This window comes from Bos javanicus, chromosome X (genome assembly GCF_032452875.1).
Source record: "Bos javanicus breed banteng chromosome X, ARS-OSU_banteng_1.0, whole genome shotgun sequence".
Lineage (NCBI taxonomy): Eukaryota > Metazoa > Chordata > Mammalia > Artiodactyla > Bovidae > Bos > Bos javanicus.
Genome location: NC_083897.1, coordinates 56,080,206 through 56,096,418, shown reverse-complemented (window position 1 = coordinate 56,096,418; position 16,213 = coordinate 56,080,206). Strand labels below are relative to the sequence as shown.

Here is a 16,213-nt window from a genome sequence, read left to right as displayed (position 1 = left end):
GGAGTGTTGAATTAAAGAAGGGCAAGAGAGAGAACTAGACAGGGGAGGGAAAGGAAAAAAAAAAGATGAACTTATGCTAGAGACTGTGACGCATTTGTGATAATGATCCTGGGGTTGATGGAGTAGGCCTAGGCTACAGATTACCTGTGCCACTGACTGCAGACACAGGAATTCAGTTGTTCAGGCAATTAGCCTGAATAAACACCAAGTGCAGCATTAGTGGCCATGTGTTGAACACTCATGGGCCAAGCTCTCTGCCAAGCACTTTATTTGAGTTATCTCAATAATTATTTTAATACAACCCTGTGAAGTAGACACTAATATATTCCCATTTTCTGATGGAGAAACCTAAGCCTGCAAAGATATTAATTACCTTGTGGAACAGCACACAGCTAATAAATGGCAGAGCTCAAATGGGAAGCCAGTTCTGTCAGATGTATTTACCCTCTATACTGCACTACTTCCTCACCTATCGAGACTATTTAGACAATCAAGACTATTTATATTAAGTTGTATTTGAGACTTTGGGTCCTTAGCTAAGCTTAGACATGTTCCCTCCTGTCAAAGACCACAAATTTTGACATCCAATTAGAGAAAGTACATTCAAACTCTGAAAATAAACACACAAAAGCAATCCATGATTCCAAAAAATGACAAAAGTGTACTGAGAGAAGGGAATCATTATGGGAGGTTGGAGACTAGGCTGGGTCTTTCGGGCAAAGCTTCCTGAGGATGTGGCAAACTTCAATCACACACTCAAAGAAAGAAAAAAATCACGGTTTGATGTTTGGGACAGAAATCTACCATTTCTTTATGAGAATAAACGATGTGGGACTTGCTGCAGGGCTGCCTGGAAAAGAAGTGCTAAAAACTCAGGCATTAAGCTAAGAACTTGTTTCTGAACAAGAAGTATGGTGGAAAAGCTTGCTTGAATCTATTACTGTACCATAGGAGAACACTGTCAATACGCGCCAGATAGGTCATCATCAGAAAGTGTTACCGCTGGGTGGGATCAAATCACCAGCACAAATGGCACCCTCTTGAGCAGTTTCAGCCAAGATGCCAAAGGCTGACTGGACATGAAAGGTGACAGATGGACATTGCTGAAAAGGAGCTTGCCTTGGTGCTGACACTGTGTAAATCTTTGTCCAGCTGAGAAACTTTTTCTGGCCTGGAGTAGGTAGAATTCTGGGACCATGAACTTGAATCTACTTTTCTTGCAAAGAAACAAAAAGCCAGAAGCATGACCCAGGGAGAGCACATATTTGAACTCTTTTTGATCAGTCTGTGTTGTTGTTTCTGTCTTTACATAGATTGGGCCCATTTCTGTACTATACTAAAGGGACCATGCAGAAGCTTAGGTGTAGGCATCAGCCCTCTACCTCAGGTCTTTATCCTCTCACTTTCCTGCTTGCCCATTTCAATCAGATCTCCTGTTTCCTGACTCTTACACTTGAATGGCCCTATTCTCTGGCTACTAATGAGTGAGTTAGGTCTTCCTTGCTCTGATAATCTATTTGTACTGATTTCCCTGGTTTATTTACATCAGCTCTCTATACATTTTCAACTTTCAACTTGGTACACACCATGAACATCACAAGCACCTGCAGGTGTGGGCAAGAGACAGTCCTGCCACCTACCCCAGCCCTATAGGGCCCATTCTACTCATGCCTGCTTGTTTGGAATTCTTGCCAAGATAGGAGATGGGACCTGGCGTAGAGGAATATTTCTCCTTTGAAAAGGCAGTTAAAAAAAATCCAAAAGTTTTATTTGGTGGCATGCTCAGGCGTTTAAAGGCCCAAAGGGGAATTAGAGGGGACAGAGCCTTGTCAGTCAAGATGATTAATTCTAAGGTGTAAAAGGGGATTGTGTTTCAAGCAGAGCGGGTGATGGCAGCATGCCCACAGAGGCGGTTGTGATACAGTGGAAAGAAAACTAGCCTAGGTGTCAGGAGACCTGGGTTTTCGCCAAAATCAACTATGAATAGTTGTGTGAACTTGGGTCAGTCCTGTCCATACTCTGAACTTTGGTTTTCTTATCTAATAAAGAAAGTACCCAATTAAATGACCTTCTGGGGTCAATTCCACATCTCATCATCTAGGACCAGTTGGTTGCTTAATAGGCAAGAGGTCAGACATCCTTTGTGGATACCCTGAAGGTGGACTGCCAATGAAGCAACTTTATTGCTGGAAAAGAAAAAGCAATAAATTGAAAAACTGAATAATGGAGATCAGGAATCAGACATTGGTTGGGTGTTGTGGGTCTGGGGCAGGGGAGTGCAGTTAGTGAGGACTAAAATTTCAAAAACAGGGTTTTAAATGAAACTGGAAAATATGTGAGTAATGGCGTTTAAGTGATGATTTTTAAGGAACTGGAGGGGCTAAGTTGATGCTTAATGCCTTTTCTGCTATTCCACCATTACACTGTAATTCTCTTTTGTGGGGTGGGGGTTGTCTGTTAAAAAGCAAATACATTACTAGGGGAGTATGACACATAAATCTAGAATTGATTATTTATATCTAAAAGTGAAAGCTGCTCAGTTGTGTCCAACTCTTTGCAACCCCATGGGGTATACAGTCCATGGAATTCTCCAGGCCAGAATACTAGAATGGGTAACTTTTCCCTTCCCCAGAGGATCTTCCTATCCCAGGGATGAAACCCAGGTCCCCCATATTCCAGGCATATTCTTTACCAGATGAGCCACAAGGGAAACCCATTTACTCCTGAGCACAATCTAATTTCTTCAGATTAGTCAACCACCTGGCAGCGTTCTGATGGCATGGAATGCAAGATTGGTAAATATGGCTGGGCTGGTAGGAAGTGAAGGCAAGAATCTGAATTTGAAGAAGAAGAAAGTGATCCAGAATGTGGGGAACTAGGTAGGCTAGAAACATGGTAATGAATCCTGCATCCTGCCTTTATTCCCTTGTAGGGATCCCTAGGCACTCAGGGAATACTATGAGGATATAAGGAGCTTGAAGAAACCTTGTTGCATTAAAGAGGGAAGAATACACAGAAAGAATCAGAAAGTGAAAGCAGAGGTATACCCTTTGTAAATATCAATTATAGGCACAGAAACAAACATAATGGAGTGGGAAATGGCAACCCACCCCAATAATCTTCCCTAGAAAGTTACATGGACAGAGGAGCCTGGGGCTACAGTCCATGGGTCACAAAGAGTTGGACATGACTGAGCATGCATGAGCACACACACACACACACACACACACACACACACACACACACACACACGTAAACTAGCTTGTGGGCTCCTCAGTAAAAGGCTACATCTTATTCATCTCTATATCCCTAGTAGACTACCTGGCATAGAGTAGGTGTTCAGTAAATGCTTGCTGAAAGTATGAGTGAACAAAGGAACTTGAGGAATTTATTTTAAAACAAATTGTTGGATCTCATCATCTTACTAGCAAAACAAGTTTAAAAGTGCAAATTAAGGATTCATTAATTCAAGAAAATCTTTCCCAAAGGCCTCAAATCTTAAAAGTAGGATAATTTGCAGTTGATAACTTGAGTGCTAGCCTAGAGTTCTCCCATCTTAAGTATTTAGAGCTTAAGTCTAGTTACTTTATGTTTAATTTTCATGAGTTTACCATCTATTTTCAATACTGTATTTACTCAGCCATCAATTCCATTTGTAAAGAACAGGGCATTGTTGCACCTGTCAATCAGTTCCAGCCATTAACAGATTAGTTGGGAAGCATAAGAGCTAGGTTTTAAGGGAGGGGAAGAAACACAAATGGTCAAACCTGTTTGGCTGTCTTATTATTTTATTTATTTATTTATTTTTTCTGAAAAAGCTTTGTGTACCTTCATGACCAATCCTTACATTATTTTTTCGAACTTTGGAAATGGTTTGCGGGTTTTAGGCAAACAGTTTGTTAGTCCATCCTAGTCTTTTTGGTCACATCTGTGCATAATGAAAGCAAACACTATTAGCAGTTTAATCTCCTAAGACAAAAATCTGGCTGATATGATCCTCTTGGATCCTCAGTTGATGTGGGTATTCTGACCCTGTTGCAACATTATTTGTTGTTACTGCAAAAGATAAAACAGATTAAAATAGCAAGAGGATTCCCTTTGTGGCTGATACAGAGAGGTAGGGGGACCTGGGGAGGTGTCTTGTAGTAGGTCTGCGACTGCTCCATGTTGGTACGAGGCATTCCTGAGCAGCTAGGCCACTAAAAGCTTTCTGCAAATTCATGTTTTCAAGTTAGTTCTTGGCCCTAATTCAAATCCCTAACATAAATCTGAATGAATTTAAACATTAGCTATATCAACAGTAACAAGTACTATAAGCTCCTCCCACTTATTTCAGAAAATGTAAGTAATTCCTATAGTCTTCAGGCAAATGTAAAAAACATAATAGATACAGATAGATAGAGATGGTTGTGGCTTTTCACAGATTCTTTTTGGAGCTTTAGCAGATATAAGTGATGGTAAAGGGCAGACTCAGAGTTTGACATGACTTGACTGGCTATAATGAGAAACCAATGACTCCACAGAAGACCATGAAAAATAGAATGCCATACGGTAGCTGTCACTTCTGCCAACAGGCTTCATATCATGGGTACTTTAAGCTCATGGCTTTTTTTGTGTGTGAGTCTGCGGGTTTTTTCTTTCTCTTTTTTTTGGTGTGTATTTAGGAGAGAGAACCCAAGGGAGAGATGGGAATAAAGGACTAGGAGATTTTAGTTGGAAAAATGGAGCTCGGACTGGCTATTCTATGATAAAGATGAGCAGTGATGATTATTGGTATGAAGATAAAATGTAAAATTGAAAACCTTGTATAAGAAGAAAAAATCATTCTAGTTTTCTATGAGGGTTCACCCTTTTTAAAGACTCTCTAGTTCTATTAGATATTGTCTTTAATTCCAAGAACAGAGCTCCTCTGCTTTCAGATGTATTTAGATCTTCTGTTACACTTTTAGAATGTCTATTTTCAGTATCTTAATGGTGACATTCTGAGTGCTACACAAATGTTCATATCTTCCCTGTACAGGATTTCACAAGAGCAAGGATTTAACTTGGCTATGTATGGAAAATGCCCAGTGGAGAATTATGGTAGGCTGTGTCCCATGCAATGCGGTAAGTTCCTGATGGTCCTTATGGGAGATTAATAAGATTATAATCATTATATTAGTGTTTTGAAATTATAAACTGACATAGCATGGAGATATCCAATGTAATTTTACATTGAAATAATTACTGACTTTTCTCCTAAGCACAAATCTGACAAAATTCATACTAAACTGAATACAATACTAACTGGGAAAACATATAAGAGAAAGAAAAATTAACCTCCCCAAACAGAACTTGTGTTTCTACTTAGATTTCCTCGAAGGCTAAATTATTAAGCATTCTATGTACTAATTCAGGTTTAGAAACAAAATAGTGATTTGGTCATTAATGTAATTTTCTTCTTTATTACTTTTCCATGAGGCATTGCTTCTGAATCTTTCTGGACAAAGAATAAAGTAAAAACATAAACCAGGTCAACATAAAAGCCTGAGCCAGATCAGGGGGATCCCAGGATATGAATTAAAAAGCTGTGTACCTCCTTGGCTGATTCATATCAATGTATGGCAAAAACCACCACAATATTGTAAAGTAATCAGCATCCAATTAAATAAATTAATTTAAAAAATAGTGTTTTCACACACACACACAGAAAATATGTTCAAAAGAATTTCTACCTAGCACCATAGACAGTGCCCACTATGCACAAAATACCTGCTACCAAAACTGAAATATTTTATTTTTAATAAGGTTTAACTCAATTGCAATTCAATTTCTTCCAACAGTTTTAATTATTTAGAATTACATTGCTTCCTTCCTCTTCCCTTGAAGAGACCATATTTGAAGCCATGGTTCATTTCAAATGCTTTTGTATTGATTAAAATTATGCTTCTTCCGTACCATGAAAGGGGCTTTTAAAGCAGGAAACTTTCCCAGGTATAAGATAATATTGTCAGTGTTGCAGAGCTAATGTATCTGTAGGTTACCTGAGGATGATACAGCAGAATCTTATAATTTTCAGGAGGAAGGATCTCCTTCTTACCCCTTCAGACTGGCAAACCACTCAGGATATATGGCTGTCTCCCTACCACTTCAAATTGTCTTTGAATACATTTTCTTGTATTAAAAATTCCTTTACCAGACTTCTCTGGTGGCTCAGTGGTAAAGAATTTTCCTGCCAGTGTGGGGGACATGGATTCTGTCCCTGGTCTGGAAAGATTCCATATGCTGCCAGGCAACTAGGCCCCATGCACCACAGCTAGGTAAGCCCACAAGCCTAGAACTTGAGGTCTGCAACAAGAGAAGCCACTGCAATGAAAAATTCAGGCACCACAACTAAAGAATAGCCCCAATCTCTGCAGCTAGAGAAAGCTTGTGCAGCAACAAAGACCCAGCACAGACAAAATATTAAAAACAAAAACAAAAACAAAAAAAAACTCCTTCACCAAAAGAGCAAGAATAGCAAAATCACATTAACAATTAAAATAAAACCTTCCAAGAATCCTCAGGAGTACAGAATCCAAAATGTCTTCCAGTACTGTCAAACCTATTATTTTATTTACCTGATAGTCTTCCTTATGTCTAACTATAGTCTTTCCTGCTTCAATTTATGGATATTACCTTTTGTCAAGAGAAGGAAAATGAGGGGCAAGTTTAAAAGGAAAACTATTCCAGCTGAGTTTTCTCTATAGTCTATCAGAGTCTACAGATGAATGGATATAGGGGGCAATGTTAAATAATTTAATACTAAAACCAAACAGTTGTTATTCCAAGTTTCTTCAGAGGGTCAGCATCATGCCAGGATAGAAGGATACAATGGAATGTGCCTGATCAGACTGAGGGAGTCATTTCAGAATTTCCTCTTTATAAAATTTAAATTTAGTTTTCAGTTTCCGAGAGTGACTATTCCAGATGGTCCACGTAGTTCAGATAAAATAGAAACTGACCTACAATCACTCTAGTTTCGAGGTAAGGGGAAATAGAGGTAGTTTTTCATTTCTAAATCTCTCTGCACTGATGTGAAATAAGTATACTCCCTTTTATCTTTTTTTAAAAATAACTGCTTATTTATTTTTAATTGAAAGATAATTGCTCTACAAGATTGTGTTGGTTTCTGCCAAACATCAATATGAATCAGCCATAGGTATACCTATGTCCCCTCTCTCTCCAACCTCTCTCCCACTCCTCTAGGTTGTTACAGAGCACTGGTTTGAGTTCCCTCAGTCACACAGCAAATTCCCATTGGCTATCTATGTTACATATGGTAATGTATTCCCTTTTCATGTGGACAAAGGTGCAAGAAGAAAGCCTGAAACAAGACAAGTAGCATATACGCAGAGAGGATGCTTTCTTCTAGCAGGCAGGAAGATCTAATAGTGAGATTGTGGTTACTGCCTTCCTTCTTCTAGCCCCTTTCCACTTTCTCTTTCTGTTTTCTTACTACTGCAACCCTGGAAAAGGGTACACTACCCATATATATAGTAATTTGGAATTAATGGCCCTCATCTTCTCCTACTATCCAATAGCCAGAGGAGGTTAGATTTAGAGCCATTTTATATACCACCACCCTAAACTTTTCGCTCAGTGACCTTGATGTCAGACATTGAGGATGAAGCCTGGGTGGTGAGTTGCAGCTGTTGCCTGTAATTTGATCCCTTAGGGGAATGCCTGGCCCCTCCTGTAGGTCCCTATAAAAGCAACAGTACAAGGTCAAAACTCATCTCAAATATCACCTCCTTTGGGGAGTCTTTCTGGCACCCTGCCCCCTTTTTCCTCACCCAGTGCTCAACGGTTTCATGGTCTTTACCTCTATCACAGCATTCATCATGCTACACTATACTGTGTTGATTTCTGTGCCTCCTCTACTGGGCTGACATCTTTAGGGTTGGAAACTCTGTCTTTTATCTCTGTGCCTTCAATGCCTAAAATAGTGTAAGGCACAAAGCAAACTTTCAATAAACGTTTGCTGAATGAATGCCAGCTTCACTCTAACATGGTCTGTATCTGAGCATCACAGGCATGTGTGCGTGTGTGTGAATTTCTTCACTATTTCCAATGTTTATACAAAAATTCAACTATCATATATTTAACATGTTATTATCTAACACCTTGGAATCTCTCATTTATTCATTACTTGTAATTTCTAATTAATTGTATTTAGTATTTCATATTAATTTCACATTTAATTATGAGAGAGTCAATTCCTAGGTAGGTTGATAAGAACTCTGGGGCTCTCAAGGAGGAGATAGGGGTCTAGAGTTCTCAAGGAGGAGAAAAGGAAAAATGCTTTTTTCTTTAAGCCCAGAGCTGATGATTATACAACAAAACAACTCATTTTGCTCAAGGATATATTTTCCCTTAAACTCTGTACCAATGATTATATGAAAACAATGTATCCTGCTTAAGGACATGTTTCTCCTTCTTGAGAACATTTTGACTAATCCTGTCACCTTAAAATGTATATTATGGGAGTGGGTCTGATTCAGTTCAGTTCAGTTCAGTTGCTCAGTCCTGTCCGACTCTTTGTGACCCCATGGGGTCACAGTCTCTGTAGCACGTCAGGCCTCCCTGTCCATCACCAACTCCCAGAGTTTACTTAAACTCATGTCCATCGAGTTGGTGATGCCATCCAACCATCTTATCCTCTGTCGTCCCCTTCTTCTCCCACCTTCAATCTTTCCCAGCATCAGGGTCTTTTCAAATGAATCAGCTCTTTGCATCAGGTGGCCAAAGTATTGGAGTTTCAGCTTCAACATCAGTCCTTCCAATGAATATTCAGGACTGATTTCCTTTAGGATGGACTGGTTGGATTTCCTTGCAGTCCAAGGGACCCTCAAGAGTCTTCTTCAACACCACGGTTCAAAAGCATCAATTCTTCAGTGCTCAGCTTCCTTTATAGTTCATCTCGCACATCCATACATGACTGGGGTCTGGTAAGATCTTTCTATTGTTAGTTCTAATCCTGTTATCTTAAAATGTATATTGTGGGAGTGGGTCTAACCTTGAGACATTCTTTTGGTTTACTGTAATAACCAACTGAAAAAGTATATAACTCCCTTCCTAAGACTAGCCAGGGGGGCACTCTCCATCCCCCTTCTGATGTCTATGTCAGAAGCTCTCTCTGTCCCTTTTTATACTTTAATAAAACTCTCCTATATAAAAGCTCCTGAATGATCAAGCCTGGTCCCTGGTCCCAAAGCTAAATCTTCTTCACAGATCACGAATCCGACATTGTTTAACATAAGCTATCAATTATACTTATATAAAGGTTCATATATACCAATTATAATTAATAAGTTATTATACTTAACCAAGTAAGGTGTTAATTAAATCAGATGCAGGGAAGTCATATTTTGATTGGATCCAAGAGAGAAGAAAAAAAAGAAAAAGGTAAGAAAATTGGTTACCTAATACATTTCATTCTTCTTTCTAAATTGAACCTTTCCCCATATCCTCCTAATCTTACTCCTCCATTCTCTGCCACATTCCTGTTCCATAAATCATGTCCTCTCTCCTCCTCTCCACTGACTACTCTTCAACCAAAATATATTCGGTTCAGTTCAGTTCAGTTCAGTCGCTCAGTTGTGTCTCTTTGCGATCCCATGAATCACAGCACGCCAGGCCTCCCTGTTCATCACCAACTCCCGGAGTTAACCAGACTCATGTCCATCGAGTCGGTGATGCCATCCAGGCATGTCATCCTCTGTTGTCCCCTTCTCCTTCTGCCCCCAATCCCTCCCAGCATCAGAGTCTTTTCCAATGAGTCAACTCTTCGCATGAGGTGGCCAAAGTACTGGAGTTTTAGCTTTAGCATCATTCCTTCCAAAGAACACCCAGGGCTGATCTCCTTTAGAATAGACTGGTTGGATCTCCCTGCAGTCCAAGGGACTCTCAAGAGTCTTCTCCAACACCACAGTTCAAAAGCATCAATTCTTTGGTGCTCAGCTTTCTTCACAGTCCAACTCTCACATCCATACATGACCACTGGAAAAACCATAGCCTTGACCAGATGGACCTTTGTTGGCAAAGTAATGCCTCTGCTTTTGAATATGCTATCTAGGTCAGTCATAACTTCCCTTCCAAGGAGTAAGTGTCTTTTAATTTCATGGCTGCAGTCACCATCTGCAGTGATTTTGGAGCCCCCAAAATAAAGTCTGCCACTGTTTCCACTGTTTCCCCATCTATTTCCCATGAAGTGATGGGACCAGATGCCATGATCTTCATTTTCTGAATGTTGAGCTTTAAGCCAACCTTTTCACTCTCCTCTTTCACTTTCATCAAGAGGCTTTTTAGTTTCTCTTCACTTTCTGCCATAAGGGTGGTGTCATCTGTATATCTGAGATTATTGATATTTCTCCCGGCAATCTGGGACTCCAGCTTGTGCTTCTTCCAGCCCAGCATTTCTCAAGATGTACTTTGCATATAAGTTAAACAACAGGGTGACAATATACAGCCTTGACATACTCCTTTTCCTATTTGGAACCAGTCTGTTGTTCCATGTCCAGTTCTAACTGTTGCTTCCTGACCTGCATACAGATTTCTCAAGAGGCAGGTCAGGTGGTCTGGTATTCCCATCTCTTTCAGAATTTTCCAGAGTTTATTGTGGTCTATACAGTCAAAGGCTTTGGCATAGTCAATAAAGCAGAACTAGATGTTTTTCTGGAGCTCTCTTGCTTTTTTGATGATCCAGCGGATGTTGGCAATTTGATCTCTGGTTCCTCTGCCTTTTCTAAAATCAGGTTGAACATCTGGAAGTTCACGGTTCACATATTGTTGAAGCCTGGCTTGGAGAATTTTGAGCATTACTTTACTAGTGTGTGAGATAAGTGCAATTGTGTGGTAGTTTGCCTTTCTTTGGGATTGGAATGAAACTGACCTTTTCCAGTCCTGTGGCCGCTGCTGAGTTTTCCAAATTTTCTGGCATATTGATTGCAGCACTTTCACAGCATCATCTTTCAGGAATGGGAAAGACTAGAGATCTCTTCAAGAAAATTAGAGATACCAACGGAACATTTCATGCAAAGATGGGCACAATAAAGGACAGAAATGGTATGGACCTAATGGAGGCAGAAGATATTAAGAAGAGGTGGCAAGAATACACAGAAGAGATGCGCCACGGCTTCGGTAGCGACCGTCTCTCTACGCAGGTGTGAGCTTCGCCAGCCCCTCCCCCAGGAGACCGTTGCAGTCGGCCAGCCCCTGCTCCTTGGTAACCATGTGTGACCAAAAGGCCGTAATCAAGAATGCCGATATGTCGGAGGAGATGCAACAGGACTCAGTGGAGTGTGCTACTCAGGCATTGGAAAAGTATAATATAGAGAAGGACATTGTGGCCCATGTTAAGAAGGAGTTTGACAAGAAGTACAACCCCACCTGGCACTGCATCGTGGGGAGGAACTTCAGTAGTTATGTGACACATGAAACCAAACACTTCATCTACTTCTACCTGGGCCAAGTGGCCATTCTCCTGTTCAAATCTGGTTAAAAGCATGGACTGTGCCACACACCCAGTGATCCATCCAAAAACAAGGACTGCAGCCTAAATTCCAAATAACAGACACTGAAGTCTTCAGCCTTGCCTAAGGGAACACCTCCATCTTTGAACCTTTACTGTGTTTTGTACAGGGCATTCTCTGTACTAGTTTGTTGTGGTTATAAAGCAATTAGCAAAACATCTTACATTTGTATTTATTTTCTATTCCATACCTCTCTGCAACATGTTTTTTCTCTTCAAAATCCATTCCTTTAAAGAAATAAATCTGTTGAAGTGTGTGTTAATTACCATTTGTTCAAATAATCTATTGAAGATGGCCTATTACTTGATTTTGGGTAGGTTGGTGGGGGTGATTCCTTGAAGTTTTTGTGGAATGTAATAGACTAGCCCATTCAACACTCTGGAGTTTCATCTTGCCCAGCCTGCTCCTGTTGTACGTGGAAGAATACTACTCAGAAGTGCATGTTGAGAAATGCATGGCAGAGAAACTCGTACTCCTAACCTGATAAATACATTCCTTAAGTGCTCCTTCTGTGGTAACTGCTATAGACTGTTCTAGGCCTTAGGCCTCAAGAGAAGATGAATGTGTCGTATAACTCCTTTAAGTTTTCTGTGGCTGTAAAATGGAAATAAGCTGGTGAGAAAGTTGGGCTAATGAGAAATTTGTTGGGCTCTAGACATTTACCCTCCCCTGCCTTGGCCAAAGTATACTCTAGAGATTAAAGGTGGTCTTAAAGGGAAAAAGCTTTTGAGCAGCAGTCCTCCATGTGATTCTAATAAAGTCTGCAGGAATTTAAACTTAAAAAAAAAAAAAAAGAATACACAGAAGAACTATACAAAAAAGATCTTCATGACCCAGATAATCACGATGATGCAATCACTCACCTAGAGCCAGATATTCTGGAATCTGAAGTCAAGTGGGCCTTAGGAAGCATCACTATGAACAAAGTTAGTGGAGGTGATGGAATTCCAGTTGAGCTTTTTCATATCCTAAAAGATGATGCTGTGAAAGTGCTGCACTCTGTATGCCATCAAATTTGGAAAACTCAGCAGTGGCCACAGGACTAGAAAAGGTCAAGTTTCATTCCAATCTCAAAGAAAGGCAATGCCAAAGAATGCTCAAACTACCACACAATTGCACTCATCTCACACACTAGTAAAGTAATGCTCAAAATTCATTCTCTAAGCCAGGTTTCAATAACACATGTACCGTGAACATCCAGATGTTCAACCTGGATTTAGAAAAGGCATAGAAACCAGAATTCAAATTGCCAACATCCACTGGATCATTGAAAAAGCAAGAGAATTTGAGAAAAACATGTACTTTTGCTCTATTGACTACTCCAAAGCCTTAGACTGTGTGGATCACAACAAATCGTGGAAAATTCTGAAAGAGATGGGAATACCAGACCACCTGACCTGCCTCTTGAGAAATCTGTATGCAGGTCAGGAAGCAACAGTTAGAACTGGACATGGACCAACAGACTGGTTCCAAATAGGAATAGGAATATGTCAAGGCTGTATATTGTCACCATGCTTATTTAGCTTCTATGCAGAGTACATCATGAGAAATGCTGGGCTGGATGAAGCACAAACTGGAATCAAGATTGCTGGGAGAAATATAGATAACCTCTGATATGCAGATGACACCCCTTATGGCAGAAAGTGAAGAACTAAAGAGCCTCTTGGTGAATGTGAAAGAAGAGAGTGAAAAAGTTGGCTTAAAGCTCAACATTCAGAAAACTAAGATCTGGTCCCAACACTTCATGGCAAATAGATGGAGAAACAGTGGAAACAGTGACAGACTTTATTTTGGGGGGCTCCAAAATCACTGCAGATGGTGACTGCAGCCATGAAATAAAAAGACATTTACTCCTTGGAAGAAAAGTTATGACCAACCTGCACAGCATATTAAAAGGAAAAGACATTACTTTGCCAACAAAGGTCCATCTAGTCAAGGCTATGTTTTTTCCAGTAGTCATGTATGGATGTGAGAGTTGGACTATAAAGAAAGCTGAGTGCTGAAGAACTGATGCTTTTTATCTGTGGTGTTGGAGAAGACTCTTGAGAGTCCCTTGGACTGCAAGGAAATCCAACCAATCCATCCTAAAGGAAATCAGTCCTGAATGTTCATTGGAAGGACTGATGTTGAAGCTGAAACTCCAATACTTTGGCCACCGATGTGAAAAGCTGACTCCTTTGAGAAGACCCTGATGCTGGCAAAGACTGAAGGTAAGAGGAGAAGGGGACGACAGAGGATGAGATGGTTGGATGTCATCACCGACTCAATGGACATGAGTTTGAGTAAACTCTGGGAGTTGGTGATTGACAAGGAGGCCTGGCATTCTGCAGTCCATGGGGTCACAAAGAGTCTGACATGACTGAGCGACTGAACTGAAATGAACTGGACTCACAAGTGGTTCTGAGGATTCAATGGGACAATTACTGTAAAGTGCTTACTTAGCACAATTGTGAGTCTTTGTGACCTCCATGGACTTCAGCGTGCCAGGCTTTCCTGTTCTTCACTATCTCCCACAGTTTGCTCAAGCTCATGTTTATTGAGTTGATGATGTCTTCCAAGCATTTCATCATCTGTCGCTCTCATGTCCTCCTGCCTTCAATGTTTCCCAGCATCACAGTCTTTTCCAATTAGTTGGCTCTTAGCTTCAAGTGGCCAGCATATTGGAGCTCCAGCCTCAGCACAGTAAGTAACTGGAGCATAAGAAGTGATCAAAAAAAAAAAAAAAAAGAAGAAGTGATCAAAAGTGGTGGCAATTTAGCTCGCTATAAGTTTTGTTTCTGTTCAACTTTCATGGTATTTGACAATAGGATCTAAGCATCGTCTTCTGGAACCCTTATCTTGCATGGCATCTACCGTAGTTTAAACCTCTGGATTTCCTCTTACCAGTCTAACTGCTTTGTTTCCATCCATGTTGTTCACGTCTCTTCCTCTTCCTACTCCATCAGTGTGATTGTGTCCTAAGATTCTGCTCTTAATTTACTTTTTTTCTTTATCAATCTCTCCCTAAACTAAGTTGGAAATATGGGTCTTGGATTCAGGAGTGAAGTTATTACAAGTCCACAGCCACACTCATCATCATCTTTCCTTCTAAACTGGCTTACTCCTAACTTGGCTGTTTTCGTCACTAGCATCACAGATTTGGCTTTGCTGCAGCTGAAGAGTACCATTACAACCTAAATATGTCAGCCTCTGCAATTTTTCTTGTATTGACTTGTTTCTAGAGTCCAACCCATTCCTCAAAGACCATCTTAAATATTGTCTCTTCTGTGAAATGCTTCCTACAAGATGAGTTCTGAAGTAATTATTGTTCTACTACTTTCTAGTCGTGTGACAGCAGGAAAGTTCTAAATCACCCACTTTCAGTTTGTTCACTTAGAATATGAGGGTAATCAAGATCCCTAATTGATCAAGTTGACATGAGGATTAAAGTAAATGAGAAAAATTATATAAAGTGCTTTGTATTTCATCTCACATATAATAACCTCAATAGATGCTAGTAGTTACTGTTGTTTCTTCTTCTTGTTCTTCTTCTACTACTACTACTATTGATATTACCATAAATTCATTGGAAAGTCCAGAGCAATTGAATGCTGTCTCTTCTATTGAAATTTTCTAGTTCTAACTTTTATTAGGGCTATTTATCTACATGATTGACACCTGTCATTAACCCCCTCCAACTATTATATTCTAAGGACAAGAACAATGTCTTCCTTATCTTAGTGTGTAGCGGGTCAGTATTTTTTGTTGAATTTAATTGAATTCTATTTCCTACTGGCCCCATTTGGCATTTTTCTTTGTTCCCTCCTCTTTTGTTCAGTTCCAAAGGAAGCAATAGTGATTAGAGTAAGAATGTAAGACATTTCATTGTAATATTTTTCTTGTACCTTTGAATAGAGTCTCACTTTCCTTTGTTTGGTCTCTCAGGCAAATTGTTTACTTAGGGATTGTGGTGACTGGGGGTAAGTGGTCAGGGGACTTAGCTGCGGAGTTAATGGCGAAAATTATAGCCTCTGATTATAAGGAGAGGAAAGCTTATTTTTCTTTTTTATATATCTTTCAGACACTATCAGTTATGTTTTCTTTTTGAACTAGGAAAGCCAGTCAATATTATTCATTGATTTATTTTGGTATATATACCCTTAGGCACCAAAAAACATGTAAGAAAGGCAGAAAATACTCTTAATTCTAACAAGAGCTTAGTTTTGCTCTGTAGTTTCTTTTCTGAGCTGTCACACAAACCCTAAAAGATGAAGAAAAGGAAAGAGTAAAAACTACCCTAATTGGGAACATTATTAGAGTCATATATAGGCAAAATCATGAAACAAAGTCATTTTTGTTCTTGTACTACCCTGGTTCCTGTATTTAACCCTTTCTGTGGCCTTTTTAATGTGCCAGACACCAAATGTTTTCTCCCTAAACTCAAATTCAAAATCAAGTTTCCATTTCTCATTTGCACTCAAGTATATACTTCTGAGAACAGCTTAGGGAGTCTCATTGCATGTGTATATGTTTGAATACATTACATTTTAAACAGAAATAAAAACTTTAAGTCTAAAAGATGTCACTTTAATACAGAATGAAGTAAGTCAGAAAGAGAAAAACAAATACTAACACATATATATGGAATCTAGAAAAATGGTACTGAAGAACCTATTTGCAGG

General features: G+C 39.7%; 2 protein-coding genes across 20 annotated transcripts in view; one reads left to right on the top strand and one right to left on the bottom strand.

The window, feature by feature from the left end:
• Window positions 1-16,213, bottom strand: part of IL1RAPL2 (interleukin 1 receptor accessory protein like 2) — a 1,479,983-nt gene that overhangs the window by 121,117 nt on the left and 1,342,653 nt on the right. The gene's annotated exons all lie outside the window — the stretch shown is intronic.
• LOC133242998 (dynein light chain 1, cytoplasmic-like) lies at window positions 11,169-11,630 on the top strand. The gene has a single exon (XM_061409302.1). The coding sequence runs from the start codon at window positions 11,252-11,254 to the stop codon at window positions 11,519-11,521; it is 270 nt and encodes an 89-aa protein (XP_061265286.1). The 5' UTR covers window positions 11,169-11,251; the 3' UTR covers window positions 11,522-11,630.